Source organism: Cyrtonyx montezumae, unplaced genomic scaffold (genome assembly GCF_038088225.1).
Source record: "Cyrtonyx montezumae isolate F1298 unplaced genomic scaffold, pur_monq_1.0 scaffold_10, whole genome shotgun sequence".
NCBI classification, from domain to species: domain Eukaryota; kingdom Metazoa; phylum Chordata; class Aves; order Galliformes; family Odontophoridae; genus Cyrtonyx; species Cyrtonyx montezumae.
Genome location: NW_027071826.1, coordinates 9,124,183 through 9,142,749, shown reverse-complemented (window position 1 = coordinate 9,142,749; position 18,567 = coordinate 9,124,183). Strand labels below are relative to the sequence as shown.

At 40.4% G+C, this 18,567-nt stretch overlaps 2 protein-coding genes across 11 annotated transcripts in view; one reads left to right on the top strand and one right to left on the bottom strand.

Annotated features, from left to right (window-relative positions):
* Nucleotides 1–18,567, bottom strand: part of XRCC3 (X-ray repair cross complementing 3) — a 421,446-nt gene that overhangs the window by 202,008 nt on the left and 200,871 nt on the right. The window lies entirely within an intron of this gene.
* Nucleotides 1–18,567, top strand: part of MARK3 (microtubule affinity regulating kinase 3) — a 65,630-nt gene that overhangs the window by 12,388 nt on the left and 34,675 nt on the right. For all 10 annotated transcript variants that reach the window (XM_065750024.1, XM_065749989.1, XM_065750006.1 and 7 more), the window contains exons 2-3: nt 6,267–6,458; nt 12,317–12,370. In XM_065750024.1, the coding sequence (XP_065606096.1) occupies nt 6,267–6,458; nt 12,317–12,370 (246 nt within the window). The remainder of the gene's footprint in view (nt 1–6,266; nt 6,459–12,316; nt 12,371–18,567) is intronic.

The window sequence follows — 18,567 nt, the reverse complement described above, 5'->3', positions numbered from 1 at the left end:
GTACAACAGCAGGCCGAGTGCTGTGTGGTGAGTCCTCCACTTTTCAACATTGGAAGCATCTGAATTAGCATTTCCTCTCCTTTACCAACTACACTGTATTTACAGAAGGTCTCTTTATTTCCTGCTGAGTCCTGACCCTCTCAGTTGTTCCACTCAATCCCAGCAGCCACAATAGCTATAGCTCAGTGAATGAATCTGCTATCGTGCACTGCTAACTGTAGTGCCATGTCGGATAACATTTGCCTTTGTAAGAGAGCATTTAAGATTTCACGGGATGGAAGCCATGTCTGTTGTTCCTTAACATTGATTATGTAGTGAGCTAATCTAAAAACTACCCTTTAAAGATATGTGATGAAGCCCAAGAGTTACGTATGCATAAGCACAGCACAATGGGCCTGACAAAATCCATCCCTCTCTGTGTCCTGTTTTGTGCACTGGTCAATGGAGCAAGGGAATTAAAAGCAAGGATGAGTATGGAATATCCTCACCGGCATCTTCCTACTGTATAATATGGGAAATTAATGTAATATTTTATCATAAACAGTTATTTAAAGGTTGAGTACTAATTTATATATAGACAACTGTGGCAGAGCTTTTGCTATGAAACCTCTTAGTTGTTACTAGAAACTGAGGTCTTTGTTTTGACTTGCCAGCAGAATTCCTTTGTAAGCAGTCACAGGATACCTTACTCTGCTTTTTCATGGGTATATCTGCACAATAAGACACTCCCTCTGTGAATATTTTTAGGGCTAACCTCTTTTCTCCTACACTGAGTAGTACTCAGCAGTCTGTGAGTTCTAAAATGTATTAACAATAAATGCAAAGTAAAGTACAGCATATTGTTAGGAAGAGTTGAAGTGAAGCTAGTCTTCGTATATGTAACAAGAATATTTGGGTGTTTCTAACGTCTGTGATATGTGTCCTGATATGTTTTCCTGTAAGTTATCACTGTGAAACATGTGGAAGGTGAAAAATTCTCATGTGTTAATATACCACGTGCACAAGTTGGAGTAATGAGGAGATTTACTTTATGTCTCAAATGTTTATCATGACCTGGAATGTTTAGGTTAGTAATTATGTGAAGATCGGGCTTTAAATATAACTTCTTTTTACACCATAATCAGAAATTCTGAATCTGATGGGACTGTTGTGGTTCTTGCTAGTCTGACAGCTCTCTGAGTAGCTCTGTAACATCTCTTGATAGCATTTAATGCTATTTAACAGCCTGGAGATTTTTGTAACGTTATTTTTTCTTAGTTCATTGGGTGGGTCAGAAAGTATTTTTTCACCATCATAGGCAGTAAGCACTTGCAAATGCTATCAACTTTCTTTTTTTACTTCCATTTTGTTTCAGAAAGAACACTTCCTATTTACCTTTATTAACATGGGTTTTTGCATCTCTTGACCATTCTGATTTCTTACTGTTTTTTTCACCTTTTCCAGTGGATATCAGATTCTGTCTCTTGCAGGTGTTTTCTTATCTGCTGGCACCTTTTAAGTATTTGAAGAACTTTGATAGTAGTCATCCCTTGCCACATGGGTTGTCACTGCTCTAAATGTTAAGACCTCTAAGGTCTTAACAGATACTGGAACAAGCTAACATCTACCAAAGAGGTTTCAGATAACAGCACATTCATACTTCATTTGCTTTTCACTTTCTTTTCTTTTTCTTTCTCTTCATGCTAATCATTGGCTATGAAAGGATGTCAGCTCATCTTTGGGGGAAGGCTTTTGCAAAAAGGTGGGTTTTGTGTTGTGTTCCAATTACAGTTAGTCTGGGGCTCAGTCCCCCACAGTGAGGTCTGTTACAAGCAGGGATGTTCCACTGCATTTCCAGGTTGAGTATTACCAGAGTGATTTGGGGCAGGGGGAAGAATGTGTGTTTTTGAGAGAGGTTGTCTAAATGGCTTGAAAATATATAGGTTTTCTTAGAGGACCCTCCTGCTCTGTGCAAAAAAAAAAAAAAAAGCCTTTGAAGTCTAAAAGATTTCAAAACTGAACATGATGCAAGCTAAAATATGAGAAATAACGAGAAAGTGTTGTCTTCTCATGAGCCAAATTCAGGGAATCTTTGTTTTAAAGTAAGGTGGGAACACTGACTAGCCCAAGGCCACGCAAAATATTTATTCCCCTTCCTTCAGGTCTCCACTTGCAGGATAGCAGGCTTCCCTGCACCGCTGTTTCTTCAGGAGGAGTTAGGAACTGGTAAACTGCAGTGATGCTTTTTGTTGCATCAAAGCAGCTGCTGAGGAAGCTGCCTTGGGAAGCAGCTGAGTAGTCAAATGCTCTACAAGCCAGTGCCTGATGTGAACTTTTCCTGGACCATCTATATTTGTAATTTTTTGCCTATACCATTTAGTTTTTCTTCCTATCTACTTACTGTGAATTCTTGAAAATGTTTTGAATGGGAGCAGCACTTAGTTCTTTTGGTCTTTACACCTTTTAGTACTGTATGCTACCAAGTTCTCCCTTCATTTTCATAGGAAGAAAAAAAATCACTGTTGAAAGTGGAAACCTGTTTCTGCAGTTTTTAGAAAGCTTGTGTTCTGTTCAGTATAATTCTGTGTTTTACAGAGGAAGGACTTGCTGGTAGATGAATTGAAATAAAAAGTGAAATCAGGTATTCCTGTAAATGGACAGATGTCTGTGGAGCTGAACACAAGCTCTGAGCAAGCCATTTGGAGAGAGCTGAACTGCTTAGGAACACACAGCTTGATATTCAAGAAAATGCAACTGAAAAAGGTCATATTCTTGAAAAGAAATAATCAGAGTTAGGGTGGAAATGCAAACCTCCATACAAGGAGATTGTGTTAATTTTATCCACACTCATCCAAATAAGTTCGCAGCTGTTAGTTCCTCCCTTTAAGTGCAAAGCTAGAAAGCATGAAAAAAATGATAGGACACAAGAAGTCATTCCTCAACAGAGGACAGCGTGGCTCTCAAAGTGTATTAACTGGAGTGTTTTACTACATAAAATAGAAGATCTAAGTATAGGTATATCTATCTTTTACCTAATACTGCTTCTACAGAGTAGAAGAATATGAATAAGATCAATTTTTTAGTAGTCTGTACACAAGTTCCCTGGTTTGAGAATACATTGTACCTAATCTCCATGTCTGAACTGCATGTAAGGTAGGTCAGGTAGCTCAGGCAGCATGTGTGCTTGTATCACGTGCCCAGATGTGGAAAGGCTGTCACCTAATTAGTTCTGCTTTGCTTCCCTTTCTGAGGTAGATCATCAGCTCAATGTAGTGCCACATAAATAGGGCAGCTGTATTCCTGGAGTGCTGTATGTGAAGTAAAAGTGAGCCTTTCTCTAATGCATTCAAGAAATATTCTCATGGTCCTGTACAGGACATCCCAGTCCCTGATTTCAAGGGATAGAGGTTTAGGAGGGTGTTAACATCTAGCTAGCATCAGCAGTTACTGCTTTTTTTCTTTTCAGCAGGTCTGAATGACTTGATACTTGAAGGTACCAGAGGAGCTGAGAGAGTAATTCTGTGCATTATCTGTTGCAAGATGTGTTAGAAGTCAAAGTTTAGGGGAGTGTACAGGATTGGCATTGCTGTACCACTGCATGCAGGGATGAAGAAGACATGCCGGACATCCAGCGTTGGCCTGGCATTAATGGCATGCAGAGCAGTGAAACTGTTAGAACAGGATTTCACTGCCTGTAGTAGTTCCTTCAGCGGGACAGTTGGTCTTGTCGATCCTCTCCTTGAGAATGCTCTATTGGTGAGCACTTACCAGTTGCCACAGGCCTTGAGATACTATTGAAAACATGGAATTGTCAAACATTTGGTTGTCTGCTGGATTTTGCTGTGGTTGTGCTTTTGTTTCTTGTGCCGTTAGTGGTTTGGAAGATGTGTACTGCCATTCCTAAAAACTAGGCTGGAGATTGCTAAAATAACCAAGTAGGTCAGGATGGGCCAATCATCAGGAGCACGTAATAAGCTGCGTGTGAGGAAACGGTGTTTCACTGCAGCCAAGTGTAAGGTCATACTTGTGAGGAACCAGGAGTGAAAGTGGTATGCACTGAGGGACTGGGAAGTAATAATTCATAGAGTTGGGGTTACTTTTGAGTGGTCAGGTACAAATACAAGCTCTGTGTTTAGTCCCACTGCAACAGCTGTTGGTATGGTGTGCCCAGTGCTAGCATGAACACCACTAAAGGTGTTGGGGATAAATGGAGTGTTCTGAAAAGAACTATAAGAAACATTTCCTAGTCTTTAATCATTCTTACAGCAGCCTGCTTAGAGAGCCTGTATGTATCTTATTAAAGTAAAAGGATTACGTGTCCAGAGTAATTAAGTGCTGCACTGAAAGTAGGAATCTGGTAACAATGGCCAGGCCAGAAAGAGAAGCCGAAGTCAGATTGACACTAAAACGCTACATGCACCACAATAATTATTTTGTTTTAATAGTAACAATTGCAACAGATTTCTGAGAGTTGCTGTATCCTTCCTATAGTAGTATTTCTTAAATGAAACGAATGTCTTTTTAAAAATAATTTGATCGCAGCTGTTGCACTCAAATGACCAAACCAAGGAACCTAAGATGCCAGAATATGTGGTCACAGGGTTACATCAGGTTATTAATTGGGGCATTAACTTGCCAAGTGCTGTGCAAGCTTGGGTTTTTTTCATTTGTTTGCACCATGGTTGTTAGCTCTTCAGTTACAATCTCTCGTCCCTTTGCTGCGGTGCTTTCAGACTGAGTGTTTGCTGCCTGCCAGATTTTGGCCATCCCTGTTGGGTTTTAGCAAGAGCAGAAGAGCTACAACTAATGTAGGATGGAATTGAAGGGGTGGGTAACTGGATGGGGCCATTTGGGGCTGAAATAAGCAACATGGGAAGTGTTGGAAAGAGCAGAAGTGAGTGCAGGACAAATGGAGATAATTTTTTGCTACCTTACATGATACAGACTTCAAGGAGGGAGAAAGTTATTGAGTTATTTGGGAAATAAGCACCATTATATTGCAGAAAATCTACTTCAGTCATACAGAAAATGTCATTTTCCTTTAAGAAACAGGACAGCATACTTAGACCACTTGAGAGGAAAATGTACTTCTAAATGCTTTATTGAGCGTTCTTTTCTTGGAGGATTGTGTATATGCTGCTTTTAGTATTTGTAATACGATGAGTCTGATCCTTATTCTTGAATTCCCAGAGCAGTATAAAATATATGGGACGAGGCTTATTCCCTCCTGACAGTGGATGACAAGATAAATGTCTCCAGTAGAAGTTGAGTACATTTACCCATGGGATATACATTTGAAGATCCCTGTTCTAAAGGTGGTACTTTATGGAAAAGATGAGGCCAGGAACAGTATGTTACCCTTAAACAGATACCTGAGCACATTGTTGCAAATCTTTGTTGTCTGCTGGTGTAACAGATGTCTAACAGTTATGGTTTTATGAGTAAAGCGGTACTTGATACTCAGATGCCAGAACTGAGTGAATGATAGCTAAGCTTACTTATTTGGGGTGGGAACTGGATGATCTTAGAGGTCCCTTTCAACCCAAATGGTTCTGTGATTCTGTTTTTGAAGGAACTTGAAGTTCTATCCTCCTTTGCTGAGCTGTGTGCTTGAGTAGTGCTTGAACAGAAAATAGAGCTGCTTTGTAGTTGGGTGATAGCAAAGATTTCATTGAGGCTCATGCTTGAACTCCTTGATGAATGCCATTGCTTCTGAAAACTATAATCAACAAAAAGAATGGGCAAAGAGAGCAGAAAATGTTTTGAGAGAATTAAGAATATCTTCTGCTTTTTGTCCTAAACCATCTCTGGATGCCTTTAGGCAGAGAGCACAATGCAGGAATTCTGGGATGGCAGTAAATTCAGCCTGTTGTCTTCTGTGGAGCCAGGCGTCTGTTCCGTGTCTGCAGTCTGAGTGTATCTGACTAATGTTTTCATTGGTGGATGTGATGCGTGTTACCACAGGTGTGAGCTGGGAGCTAGGGGACGTGAGGGGGACCTTTTCTTTCAGAAACAAGCTCTTTGCAGGAGACGAACTGCTATTAATTGCTATTAATTATAGCTATTAATATTTGAGGTTTCTATATACTAAGATTTCTTCTGTAGTTCTCCAGACTGTCTTCTGTATTTTCAGACATGATGTTTTGTAGGAACAGCCATCTCAGCACAAGAAGGGAAAGACCCTCTTGGGGAGGAATTTTTATTTTATCAATAGTATTAAACTGTCTCAACACTGATGGTTGTTTTTCTTTGTTTCTTAGCCTTCTCTATGTATGTTCTCATTGCAGCACACGTCCCATGGAGATGGACGGCAGGAAGTTTCCTCTCGAACTGGGCGCTCCGGAGCTCGTTGCAGGAATTCTATAGCTTCCTGTGCAGATGAGCAACCACATATTGGAAATTACAGACTCCTCAAAACGATTGGAAAGGGGAATTTTGCAAAAGTAAAGCTGGCAAGACACATCCTTACAGGCAGAGAGGTAAAGTGGTGTGGGTGTGAGCAAAAGAGAAGTGCTGTCATCTGAATGCTTTTAAAATAATAATGTCAAAGTATGTGAACTTTTCATTAGAGATATTGACACTGATGTAGGAAAAATACTAAAAGTTAGATCTACATTTTTATTTCTAATGATCCTCAAACAGCTTCTTTTGAAAAAGGTCTCTTAAATTTACGTTTTCTACAAATCTCTGTGCGTATGAGTTATGTTCAGGCTTGGGACCAGAATTCTTGTCTAAATTCTTCATTCCTGGAAAACAGGCTAAATATACAGTAATCAAATAAGCTTGCAGGGAAGATTGTCTTCTGGTGTTGCTAACCAGCGCAGCTCAGGGCTGTACTGGAAGTGGAGTCAGGAAAGGCAGTGAATCCATGTCCTTGATTATGGTGATCAGCTTAGTCTGGGTGGCCCAACACAGCATTTCCTGGTTAGAGCAGTGCATCTCCCAGGAGCTCTGCTGGCGTCTGCAGCTCTGGGCTGCCCTAGGAAGACATTCCAGTGGGTCTGCTGTGTGGTGCAGACAGGCTTATTCTTGCAACTCTTCGTAGTGTCTAACTCAGCTCCATAATTAGGTTCTGCATGCCACTGTAACATAATTAATAACTTCCACCTAATGATAGTTCTGATTTGGAAAGCTACGTTGGTGTTTGCTCATTGCAGCAAGGTATATCTTGGTGCTGATCTTATTAATAGCAACACTACATACTGAGAGAGAAACTCCTTGTTGACCTGTTCTTGCCAAACCCGTGTAATTAATTAAATGTTGATTAAAGCAAGAATTTTTAAAGAAATCTACTTGACTACAGCACTTCAGGAGAATTTGAGTTAATATGGAATCCGATCCAACATCACTGGGAAGAGCTGAGGAGGCATCATTTTGCAAGAGTTGCTGAGAGGGATTATTTGTTTTGGTTTGGTTTTCAAAGCTGTCAGTTCTGGTGGTCAGCAGATGCCTTCCAGTGTTAAAGTTAGTGTTCTTTTCTAGAAAACATTTTCAGTTAATTGCTTTCCCTTTATATTTCCTCTCTGTACTGATTCTTAACACAGGAAATACGTGTACTTGGCTAGGGTTTCTTTGCTATTATTGTAGGTATGAGTGTTGGAGATAAGTATCATAGAGCCTATTTGGAGCCTTTGTGACACACTGCTTTGCAAAAATTCAACGATGGTTTCTCTTAGTTGCACACAGCTGTGTGCTGTTATTGTTTGAGATTTCAACAAATCATGGGATGCCATAAAATCTTTGGCCAAACTTGGAAAGACTTAGGTACTAAGTTTCTTCAGCTCTCATGGAATAGATGCCATTCAGTCCATTCAAAGCATGAATACTTCCATGGATCTGGCCACTGGTCCAAGTTACTTAAAGGAGTGTGTTCCTTGGAAGGAAACAAGCTACTTTCACAAGAATATCTTGAAGATATTTTAAACTGTTTTACCTTTTTGGAAGAGAAATGTACAAATTTCTCTTCCTGCTAAGTGAACTCTGCTGTGTTGATAGTGGTTTTGTATTTTAGATGTATATGGCCAGAGTTGTTCACAACATACTGGATGACAATTTCCGCCACTATTAATTTACCTCTGCCCTTTCAGAAGTTATCTGATCCATCTTTAGATTAGTTACCTTTTTCATAGCAGTTACATTAATGTTTGGTTTGGTCATTTATTGTCATCAGCACCTTTGTTGAATCTTGTTTTCATTGCTAGTTCTCATCTCCAAGCTTTTTTACATTTGTTCTCCATTGTCTTTGACACCGACTTAATTCCTTCAACAGACTTAACACACAAAGTCAAACCGCAGTGATAGAGGTCACGGATATGGGTATTAAGAAAGATGGGTCACAGGTCTGAACTCTTACTTAGTTACTTCCAATCTGGTATCTCTTCACCCAGTTGTTCATCTAATTAACAGATCTGTGCACATGCCAGTTTATTTAGTACGATAATTTGTTTGTCCTCCTAAGTGAGGCTTTGCAGTAGCCAAGGTAGGCATACTTAGTGTGTTTCCATCAGGCACAGTTAGCAGTGGGAAAGTGTGTTGCATTTAACCCTTCTGTCTGTTCCCCTGCTTTTTCCTTGCAAGTTTTGAGCTCAAGAATTTGGTGTTAAATGGCTCTGCCAGAAGGCTGATAAGGTGCTTTCTTCACTCCTTCCTTAAAAAAAAAAAACACACAAAAACAGAACAAAAAAACCCCCTCAATTTCTAAACCAGTGTTACTGTTTTGTATTTGTGTTGGAAGTCTCTGCTGCTACAAGAGAAAGGTGATTCTTGAAACCACTCTTAGTCCTGGAATAATTTTCTTGGTCTGGCCTTCTTCAGACAGCACTCATCTTCCTGAATTTGTGACTTCCTGCTTTACACACTCATTCCTGTTGTCTGTCCTGTCTTTGTTCCTGTTCCTTTTTCCACCTAATATACTGAAACCTAAAATAAAATACTTAATTTTGGAAGTTGCTCTTAAACGTGATTTTGTCTCTCCCACATCCTTGCTGTACTTTAACCCTGTCTTCTTGTAACCTAAGTGGCTATTCCAAATCCATTTCACTTTACAGCTATTCCTTTTTTGTCTCTCTATACTGATTAACTTCGAAATCATGCAGCAGATCTGCATTTTTCCTGTTGCTTCTTGTGAGGAGGGTATGATTGCTCAGGCATTCTTCTAGGATGTTTATTCATTCTACATTTGGAGTCCTTCCCAAAAATTTTTTCTTTTTGAGACAACAGCTTTCATATTTTCAACAGAGGCGAATTCAAGGGCTTTTTCCATCTTCAGAATGTGTCTGGAGAGGTTCAGAATGAGACCCTACCCTCAAATCACAGGAAGGGAAGAATGAGCCCCCCTCTGGGGGGAATCGGAACACCAGCTCAACTTGGGGGGTTGAATTCTGCCAAGGAGTGAATGTCCTTCTGTTCCCTTAGGAGGTGTGGAGGGAGAGTTGCCTTCCCTGTATTAGAGCTGGTGTTTAGAAATACTCCTTCGAGATCCACTGTCTAGGAGACTATTTGTAGTCTGTCTGCCCTTTTGAAATCCAGAATCTTCATTGTAAATCTGGTTTTGTTAATTCTTTGACTTTAAGCCATATATTTTCTGTTGTAAATTATCAGAGGTTATTTTCTCTGTCAAATTTTCCATACTCAACAAAATTAATCTAAAAGATAAAACTACCTTTTGCTGTTTCCAAGGTGTTTGGAATTGCAGCCAAGAACATACGGACCCTTCTGTTCAGTTAAGGCAGTGTTAGCTGATAGCCAGGAAGTTAAAGTTTCCTACTAGGACAGAATTCTTTCAGGATCCAAGTCTGACTCCAAGGAATCCATTGTCCTTTTTGCTTGTCATTTGGAAAAAAGAGTGAAATTGAAGAGGGAGAAAATAGCCAGAATGGTAGCAGTTTGGTTGCTTTGCTTAGTGTTTCAGCTTTTTTTGTCTGCTTTAACTGCCTCGTTCAAACCATGTAGGAGGGAAGTTTTAACTCAGCGTTGTCATGTATGGTGAAAGCGAAGGCAGTTCTCATTCTGCAAATAATCTTGCAGAATATCATGGCTGCTGCAGTAACGTAATGGTGTAGGTGAACTTTCATTCTTCCAGCATTGGCTGTTGCACACAATGCTTGAAATTGTTCCAGACTTGCTTTGTGTAGAGAGCAGAGCCTCTGCTTTGGAAGGCAATTTGATGCTTCACTAACTGTGCTTAGTAAAACCGGATTTTCTTTCTCAAACTCATGAGAAATATTCTTGAGGGCAGCCTCCCTTTGTTTGTCATTTGGGGACCTCATCAAGGAGCCTGAAATTGACCCATGTTCTCTGAGAAGTTCAAGCTCTCACAGTCCATGTTGGTGTACTGTACTGATGGTGTTTGTGTGGATAGTTCTCTCAGTCCTGCCTTGAAGGCTATAATTAGTGCCCTCAGCAGTCCTGTGAACCTGCCTTTCAGAACATTGAGGTGTGTACCATCCCTGGATCTCCAGGGCTGAATTTGTTTGCTGGTGTCAGACATCTCAGTTTGATTGGCAACTCCACAGAGAGTGAGAGGTGAGCTATGTTTTGCTGAAGCCCTGCGTCTCCAGACTTCGTGGGTTGAAACAAGTTGAAATCTTTGAGATTGATCAGAATAGCAGAGCTCAGAACACAAATGCAGCTTCTCCTGAGTGGAATGCTCTTAATGAAACAGCTGTATTCTGTGGCATAGGTAGTCTGGGACAGCAGATGACTTCCAGGTGACACTTTCTGCTGTTGGAAAAGGTAGTGGTCACTCTATATCCATTCTGAAGTTAAAAGATTCCAGAAAGTAAATAACTGTTACCTGCATGAGGAGAGTTCAGCAGGCATAAAGGTATCTTTCTTGGTTTTGTTTTCAGCTACTAATATAAAAATACCTATTGCTTAAGGTCTCTGTCTTCTGTTTGGATTTTTGAAGTGATTTCTCAAGGCTTTGTAATGGAATTTTGCTTTAGGAAATAGTGATCTGTAATTTTGGTAACATACCTTTGAAGAAGGTATTTCCCAAAGCAGAAGTATTCTTGAATAGTTTCGCAGTGACATCTCACAGTATCTTTCATCTAGAAGGGCTCAAAATAAATTTTGAATCTCAGTTTCAGAAAGGGTCACATATATCATGCAAGGCTGTGACACACCCAGGCACTGAACGCTGTGTCCACCTCTTCCCTCTCCATCGTAATAACCACCCATGTGTTTTTACACTTGAATGTAGGGAAATAAGTTTGCTTTGGTGTCAGAATTTCTGTATCCCATATGTTGCCAAGTCCAGGTTGATGAGATTACAAAGATGGCACAGAGCGATGCAGGGAAATGGGAGCTGTGGCATGGTGTCTACTACTTGAGCCAAAAATTCAAGGGGAACTGAGAGCCCTTTCTTTGTACCAGCAAAGTATTATAATCAGCTGACTTGCAGCATCTTGCCTCTATGAGAGGCACCATCTCCTTGGCTTCTGCAGAGTTTCTTCTGGTATGTTTAGCCTATAATTTAGAAGGGAAAAATACCAATTGGCACGTAATTCTAGCAAGATTCCTCCTCCTTGTTTTAACTCAGCCTGTATCCAAATTGCATCGCACTGAGGCTCATCCCTGCCTATTCATTGTCTCAAATCTTCAGACTCTGACTAGTTACCATGGTACTGAATTTCTTTTGGTTATGTTTTGAAGTTTTCATTTTGTTCTTTGAAGGTTTCTGTGCAGTATTTACCCAGGAGGTGAGAACAGCAAAGGGATGAACTTATCCACATTGTTGCAAAACAGCCAATGGGTTTTTGATGACACACAAGTGGTTTTCCATTTTGTATCCATCAGGGAGCAAACTGATACAAATATGCAGTAAATTTCCAAAGGTGAACCTACTTTTTGCAAGATTTGTGCTGCTATTTTCGATTTGCTCTGAAAGCTTTGCTTCTAGGAGCATCTTCAGAAATTGCCAGTGCACAGGCAGTTCTGCATAATCTGTAGTGCAATTATGCTTTGTAAATATCATTTGTAGGCACCGTGTTCTCTATCAGGGTACTGTCTGGTATCAGAATTTCCACTGTAGTATGTGTGATTATCTTAGTGTAAAGTCAAAGACTAAGCGACTTTCTCTTGTCTTAATAACATTAAAATACTGTGGGGTTTTTTTGCTTTTTTTCCCATTCTCCTGTTTATAGTTTGTTGAAGTAGAAATAATTAATGGCTGAAGTATAATTTCCAAAGCTTAAAGTTGAATACAGGTACATAATTTTCTGAAGAAACTTGAGTTATTTTTGTGTAATTTTCAATTTGCTACTGGATTTGTCTATTTTGTTGTAATGTGACAATTGGCCATGTGGAAAATACTGATCCTGAACTCCTCCTTTAGGTTGCCATAAAGATAATTGACAAAACACAGCTGAATCCAACTAGTCTACAAAAGGTAGGTTTTTGTGTTTAATCTTTCATAATCTTTCAATTTGTATTATGACTTTTCTTTTACCACCTCCTACCATTAATCCCAAATGCCTGTTCTGAAGAATGTGAAGCATTGTATAACTTGCATGTCTGACTGCTGTCTTTAATAACTGGTTTTGTAACAGATATATTTTGAATAGTTTTTCAAAATGCATGTACAGTTTTACAGATGAGCTTGTACAGAGCTGTGAACTGAGAAGATGGTGGTGTTAGCTGCTTCCTTTCCCACAAGCGAGAATGTCTGTGGTTTGGTGTCATGCCCCCGTGTCTCCTTCGTGCTGGTCATTTTGTTGAGCCTGCAAATAGAAAGTGTGTTCTGTCCTTGTCCTCCCAGCTGGCCTTGAAAATATTGCCTCTGAACTGAAGGCTGGGCAGTGTCTATGCCTTTCACATGGTTTTCAGCTGAAAAGGTGCCACAGTTTTATGGAATAACTTGGAGCATGACTATTCTGGTTTCTTCTTCTGGCCTAAAACGTTTAATGTGCTGTTACAGTTGTATCGCCTTATCTATTTTAGTAAGTAGTGATAAATCCTACTCTTTCATCAAGCAAGCCAATCTGCTTTGGAGTGCCTGTGGGGAGTACATTTAAATGTCACTTTTACCTAGGACTTTTCTAACTCTGTCCTTTTGAGCACTGCAGTCAAAGGCTTTTTATTTGAGTATTTTGATTAAAAAATAAATAAATAACAAGAGCTCCTTGAAATATCTCTGTTTGAAGGAGAGAATACCTAGAACTTACCTGCAGATAAAATTAAATCATGTCATAAGAGTAAACTGGAGAATATACACCTTTGGGTTTTATGCCGATACTAAAAAAGATTGTGTGATGAAATTGTTCTTATCAAAATCAATGTTGCAAATTGTTGTAAATTGGAAAAATACACAAGTTCTTGTGTTCTGTGGTTTGAGAGAGAGCAACCTGCAGAAGGAAGGCAGCGTCATCGTAGAAAGTAGTGATGTCAGTGTTCCCTACTGCCCCTGCAGGTGATAGAAAAGTAGATAATGTTGCTACACTTTTCTCATGGTTGCTGTTTTCTCAATGCTTTTTAGTATAATTCGTGATGTTATTATTAGCTTCTGGCTAAACAGGAAGGAAATGAAACTCAAATTAGATAACACAACCATTTAGGTGAAGTGGATCTGTGTTGCAGATCTGTGCAAATTGGAATACCTGGGAAAAAAAATTAACTACTTGAAAGAGAAACAAAAGCAGTAATAAGAACCGGAGGGGGTCCGTGAAGCATGGGAAAAGCGGTCAGAGAAAAGCAGAAAGGCAGTGCTTTCAGAAGAAGAAAGTAAAACTTCACTCCTTCCAGTGGTGTTAGCTGGAGGCTCTTGGCACTGGCCAGAGCGGAGAGCCAGGTGCAGAGCAACCCCTTCCCTGGTGTTGAGCTCACTTGGCACACAGCTGGCTGGGGGTGTGCGTGGCAGCCCTGTGGCTCCTGGCTGCCTCCTGCTCAGCCTGCACTCACCTTTGCTCTCAGCTGTCATTTCATTTTTATGTATGAAGTTAGATGATGAGGTTTGGTTTATAAGTCAGTATTTCTTACCATTAGGTTCCTTAAGGGAGTCTGGAGGAACAGTAGGAAATAGCAGGATAGAAATCAGATTTGATCTGTGGACTGAGATTGCTAACATGTTCACCTCTCTTAGCTCATTTGTTGACAGCGAGTAGAGAAGGTTTAGCAAGGTATGACTGTGTTTTCCATTCAGAAGTGGAAAGTCATTTCCTTAATGTTGAGTGCTTGCTTAGCACACTAAGCACATAGTGCATTACTTATCGATTTTGCTTCGTCAAAGCTTTTCTGAAAGCTCCTGCCTGCTCCAGCAGTGTCAGCACTGCCGTAGTCTCGGTGCATTGGAAGCAAACTGTGTGCATGACCCGTGGGTTCAGGGTGAGCTGAGATGGAAGTGCCTCTGAGCTGGCATTTGTGGAGGGAGTGATGAAGTACTGAGGGATGGCAGGGTTGGACGGGCTTTGCTGAAAAGAGGTGGGTGTGGAGCATGGGCTGCTGCCTGCATGCCTGCTCATTCTCAGGTGGTGAGACAAGGGGATTAAGGCAATTCCGGCTGCAGGAGGGGCTGTCCTTGCAGGGGGTGCCTCACCCCCTTGAGCAGTGGTTCTCACTGTGGGTGCAGGTGGCTGCAGCTCTGACTGTGAGTTTTTAGCAGCCCTGTTCTTTAGGGGAGCAAACAGCCCGAGGAAGCCACACACAGCTACTCCAACTTTTGTTTCAGAAGCTAATTACAGCTCTGTCGCTTTTGCTTAGGAAAGAGGAAACTGTAGTCAGTACTTCCCTGCCCTAAAAGAAAAGGGAATTCTTAGAGCTTTTTCCCATGCTACTGCTGTTAGTCATAATCATTATTCTCCAAAAATGTACTTCAGTACCCAGTCCCAGTGAATATCAGCCTGTAAGTCTCACTGGAAACAAATGTTGCTGCTTCAGCAAAAAAGTTTTGGGTTTTTTTTTTTTTTCCTGAAGTCTTTTTAGAGCTTTTGAATGATAAGTTTTTACCTGCCCAGTGTCCTTTCTGACCTTGGGCCTGCCTGCACTTTGAAAACCGCAGGGAAGGTGTGGGAGTTTAAAATGGACAGAATTTTTTGCTTCTAATGTGTATTCTGCCTGTTTTCAAGTTGTTCTTTATTTGGTGTAGATTTGCATTGTGTAAAGCCTTCCTGATTGAGACTCCCAGTTACATACAGGGTGTGTTTCAGAGTGCAGTTATCAGGAGGAGCCTAACACATGGTTAAAGCTTGATGTGGCTCGGGAGAACATCTTGTGCAAGGCCTCCCTGCTTTGAGGGAAGGAGGTCAGGAAATGGGCTCCACATCTGACTAGTGTACTGACTTGCTTTTTAGCAAACTTTTTTCCCCACTGTTTTTGAAGTCCTTTGTTACTGACACTCTTGCAATAGCTAATGCAGGAACACTTGTAATCTGTCTTTCAGCTTATTCAAAGAGTTGGCTTAAAAGTTGGTTCCCCGTTTCCTCAATCCGTGTTGTTTTAGATGTATCAGCATAATAAAGTTCAAGTGAAATTGCTTCAAGATTGTTACTCGGTATGTGTCTGTGTTTCCGTTCCTAATTTTCTTTTTTGCTGTTTGTCCCCTGGCAGCATTAAATTCTTTCCCTGTATCTAACATAACTTACAGTCAAAGGACCAGACCACAACAAAGCTGAAAGCCATTTGTTTGGCAGACTTAGGATGTTTGTCTTTCCCTGGAAACGTTTGTAGAGCTCCTGTTGACGGAAAATGAGCTATTCAACATGTTGGGAGTAGTTCTTAAGCTCTGTATTAGAAATTAAACTGATAAGTGCTGGTTGCAGCTGATAGTCAGCCTTCATAGTCACATGGTGACAAGCTCCTGAAACTAAGAAAATGATTTTCAGAATGGAGAACCCTAATGTTACTCCTTCTGATGATATAACACCTTCTATAACAGCCAATTATGGCTGTCAATGAGTTGTGCCATGGGGTTTAGAAAGTCTGGTAATAATTAGTACTTCATTGATCAGAGATTGATGTACGTTGTATTTTGGGGAATTCAATCTAGGAAACCTTTAGCACAGTATGTGAAAGCTGCATTGTGTTTTATGTTCTGTACCTCCCAGAAATAGAATATAATACAATGTCAATCCCTGTAGAAGTTGCTGTCTGTGTCGGAATGCCAAACATAACGTTTAAACTGTTTATGGAGCACAATCTAAAGTGCATTTATGTAACTAAAATTATAATAAAGCATTTGGTGGAGGTTATATCCTATTCTTAAGCGTTTCTATCTTGAATTTTCTCTTAAGACAAAAATAACTATTTTAAAAAAGCTTGTTTCCAGTCGCCCACTTCTACAAATGTCTTGTATGTAGAAGTTACTTTTTGATAGGCTTCAGTTGGGTTCAGAGAGTAGTAGCCTTGTAGACAGATGATATATTTAGAACGGCCCAAAATGTAGCCTGGCTTTATCACATTAGAACATCAAACTGTACGCTGCAGTGGAGGAAGTAGCCAGCTCCAGCCAGCTCAGCATTCTTTATAAAAAGGTTAGATTAATGATTATATTATTTACGTGATGACGCTGTGAACATTAGCATCGTCCTTGCTGTCTTTTTCTGTATTGCCTATTGTGACTCAGAAGGTTTTGTGTTATCTAGCCAAGTGTCAGGCACAGACAGTTTTGTTTTATTTTTGTGCTCAGTTAGCGTGCCATTCACAGCTGTGGCTGTAGCATAGAGAGCAAAGCTTTTGGGGCAGTTTGATGAAGATTGCTACCCAAATGGCAGCCTTGACAGAAACATCAGAAAGCAGAAAATGGTTAAGGTCTCCAAACTAGTAGTTTGTATTATGAAAAGACACAAAGGTGGAAACATTTTTTCTTTTGACTTTTTGGTTGTTTTGTTTCCTTTGTTTTTCTTTTATTTAGTTGTGTAGTTACTCAGTAGAAACTATTGTTTTTTGAGACTTAGTAATAAATGTAGACATGTTAAATATTTTCCTTTCACATGAAATGTAATCTGAAGGTGAATCTTAATAGCAGCACTTTTTGCTTTCTTACTGTTAGCAACAGTGCTGTTAACTCTTGCTTTGGAAAATGCTTTTTTTTCCCCTCACTTGCACTCCCATGGAGCCTGTACCTTCTGCTTCAGTCTCTTTACAGTAGACTCAGTACGATCCTCTGTGTTACTAGTGTTCCTGTAGATGTTGGTGTTAGATTTATAATAAAACCACTTAATTACTCCCTCATTTTGAAGCATGCTGTTAGAAAATAATCAAGGCTTAAGAATGTCAGCCATCTGGAGTCCTGGGCTGTCATGGGGGGAGCTATGGAGATGTTGAGCTATAGACTGTAAAGCACATGGCTACCATATAACGTGCTGCCTAAAAAGGTAATTCTTTGTGGGTTTTATTTGTTGCTGTTTGTTTTGTCTTTAACAGTGACTATAGAAAGTTAAAGGCATCTGGATACAACAGTGTTTGCACTTGGAGGTCTTCTGTAATATTTTTATATTGAGTCTTCTCTGAGAGAAGAAATGGAACTTCTTTATTATTATTTCATCAGCTATTAACAAGCATCTTTTAAACGTTTTATGCTGCAGTAACAACACCTGTGGCATTCTTAATATTGCACTGTGTTTATTGTGCCTCTTGAAATTGTTTCTTTGCATCAGAGAGTTTTTGAAGGTGAAAATAATTAACAGCTGATCAATAGTAGGGTCTGGTTTTAGTTTGTTTGTTAAATGCAGTTGCATGTCCCACTGCAGGAGGACAGTGTGTACTCTGTGTGATAAGCAGAGTTGAACTCTTTTAGAAGTAACTACCTAAGCAAGACCCTCTTCACATCACTGCTGTTGTCAGGGTGGGTGGAAAAGAAGCCCTGCAGAGCCAGTATGTGGTCTGTGAACACAACACTGCTGATCTAACTCCATGCTGTGGCTCAGAAGGGGCGGTTGTACTCCTGACACCTGTACTGCCCCCATCCCATGTGCTGGGGTAGGTAAGGGAGCTGCACCAGAAGGTGTATGGTTTTTTGGAGGGAGTTCTGGTTTTGGTGAGGTTTTCTTTTCCTGTTACATTTGTGCTTTGACCTTGTGCATCTATTCAGGTGAACCCCATTGTTTGTGTGATAGAAAGGAGCAGGCATGTCCACATAGGGGGGTGAATGGTGGAGAGTGTGGCAGCAGGCTGATCCCTTTGAGGTTTTTCCCTCAGACAGTGGTATCTTCTCTCTACCAGGGACTGTTTGTTTAGGAGAAGACCAAAAGTGTTTTGCCCCATGAAATGGCTAGTTTGGTCTGTGCACTGGGTCAATAGTATTAGACACTGTGTGTCTGGCAACAAATTCTTGAAGCTGTGCTACCCAGGCCTGAACTAGATGTTATTGTGCCTTAGTGTCTTGAAGGAGTGCTTTTGAAGGCTCAAGGAGGTTCCTTGCCTGACCATTTATCTGTGCTTAAAATTTGCTCATTGAACAGCACAGTTTTTTGTGATATAAGCAGTTGATTTTTCACCTCTAAGTTCCTGTCATGCACCGCAGTGTTTCTGTGGCATCCTGTGGAAGGCTGACCTCCAACAATGAGCTGAAGTGTTCACACCAGAAATTTAATGTAACGGTCTTCAAATGGTGCTCCAGATGGGGTTTGTAAACTTTGAAAGCAAGATTTTCTG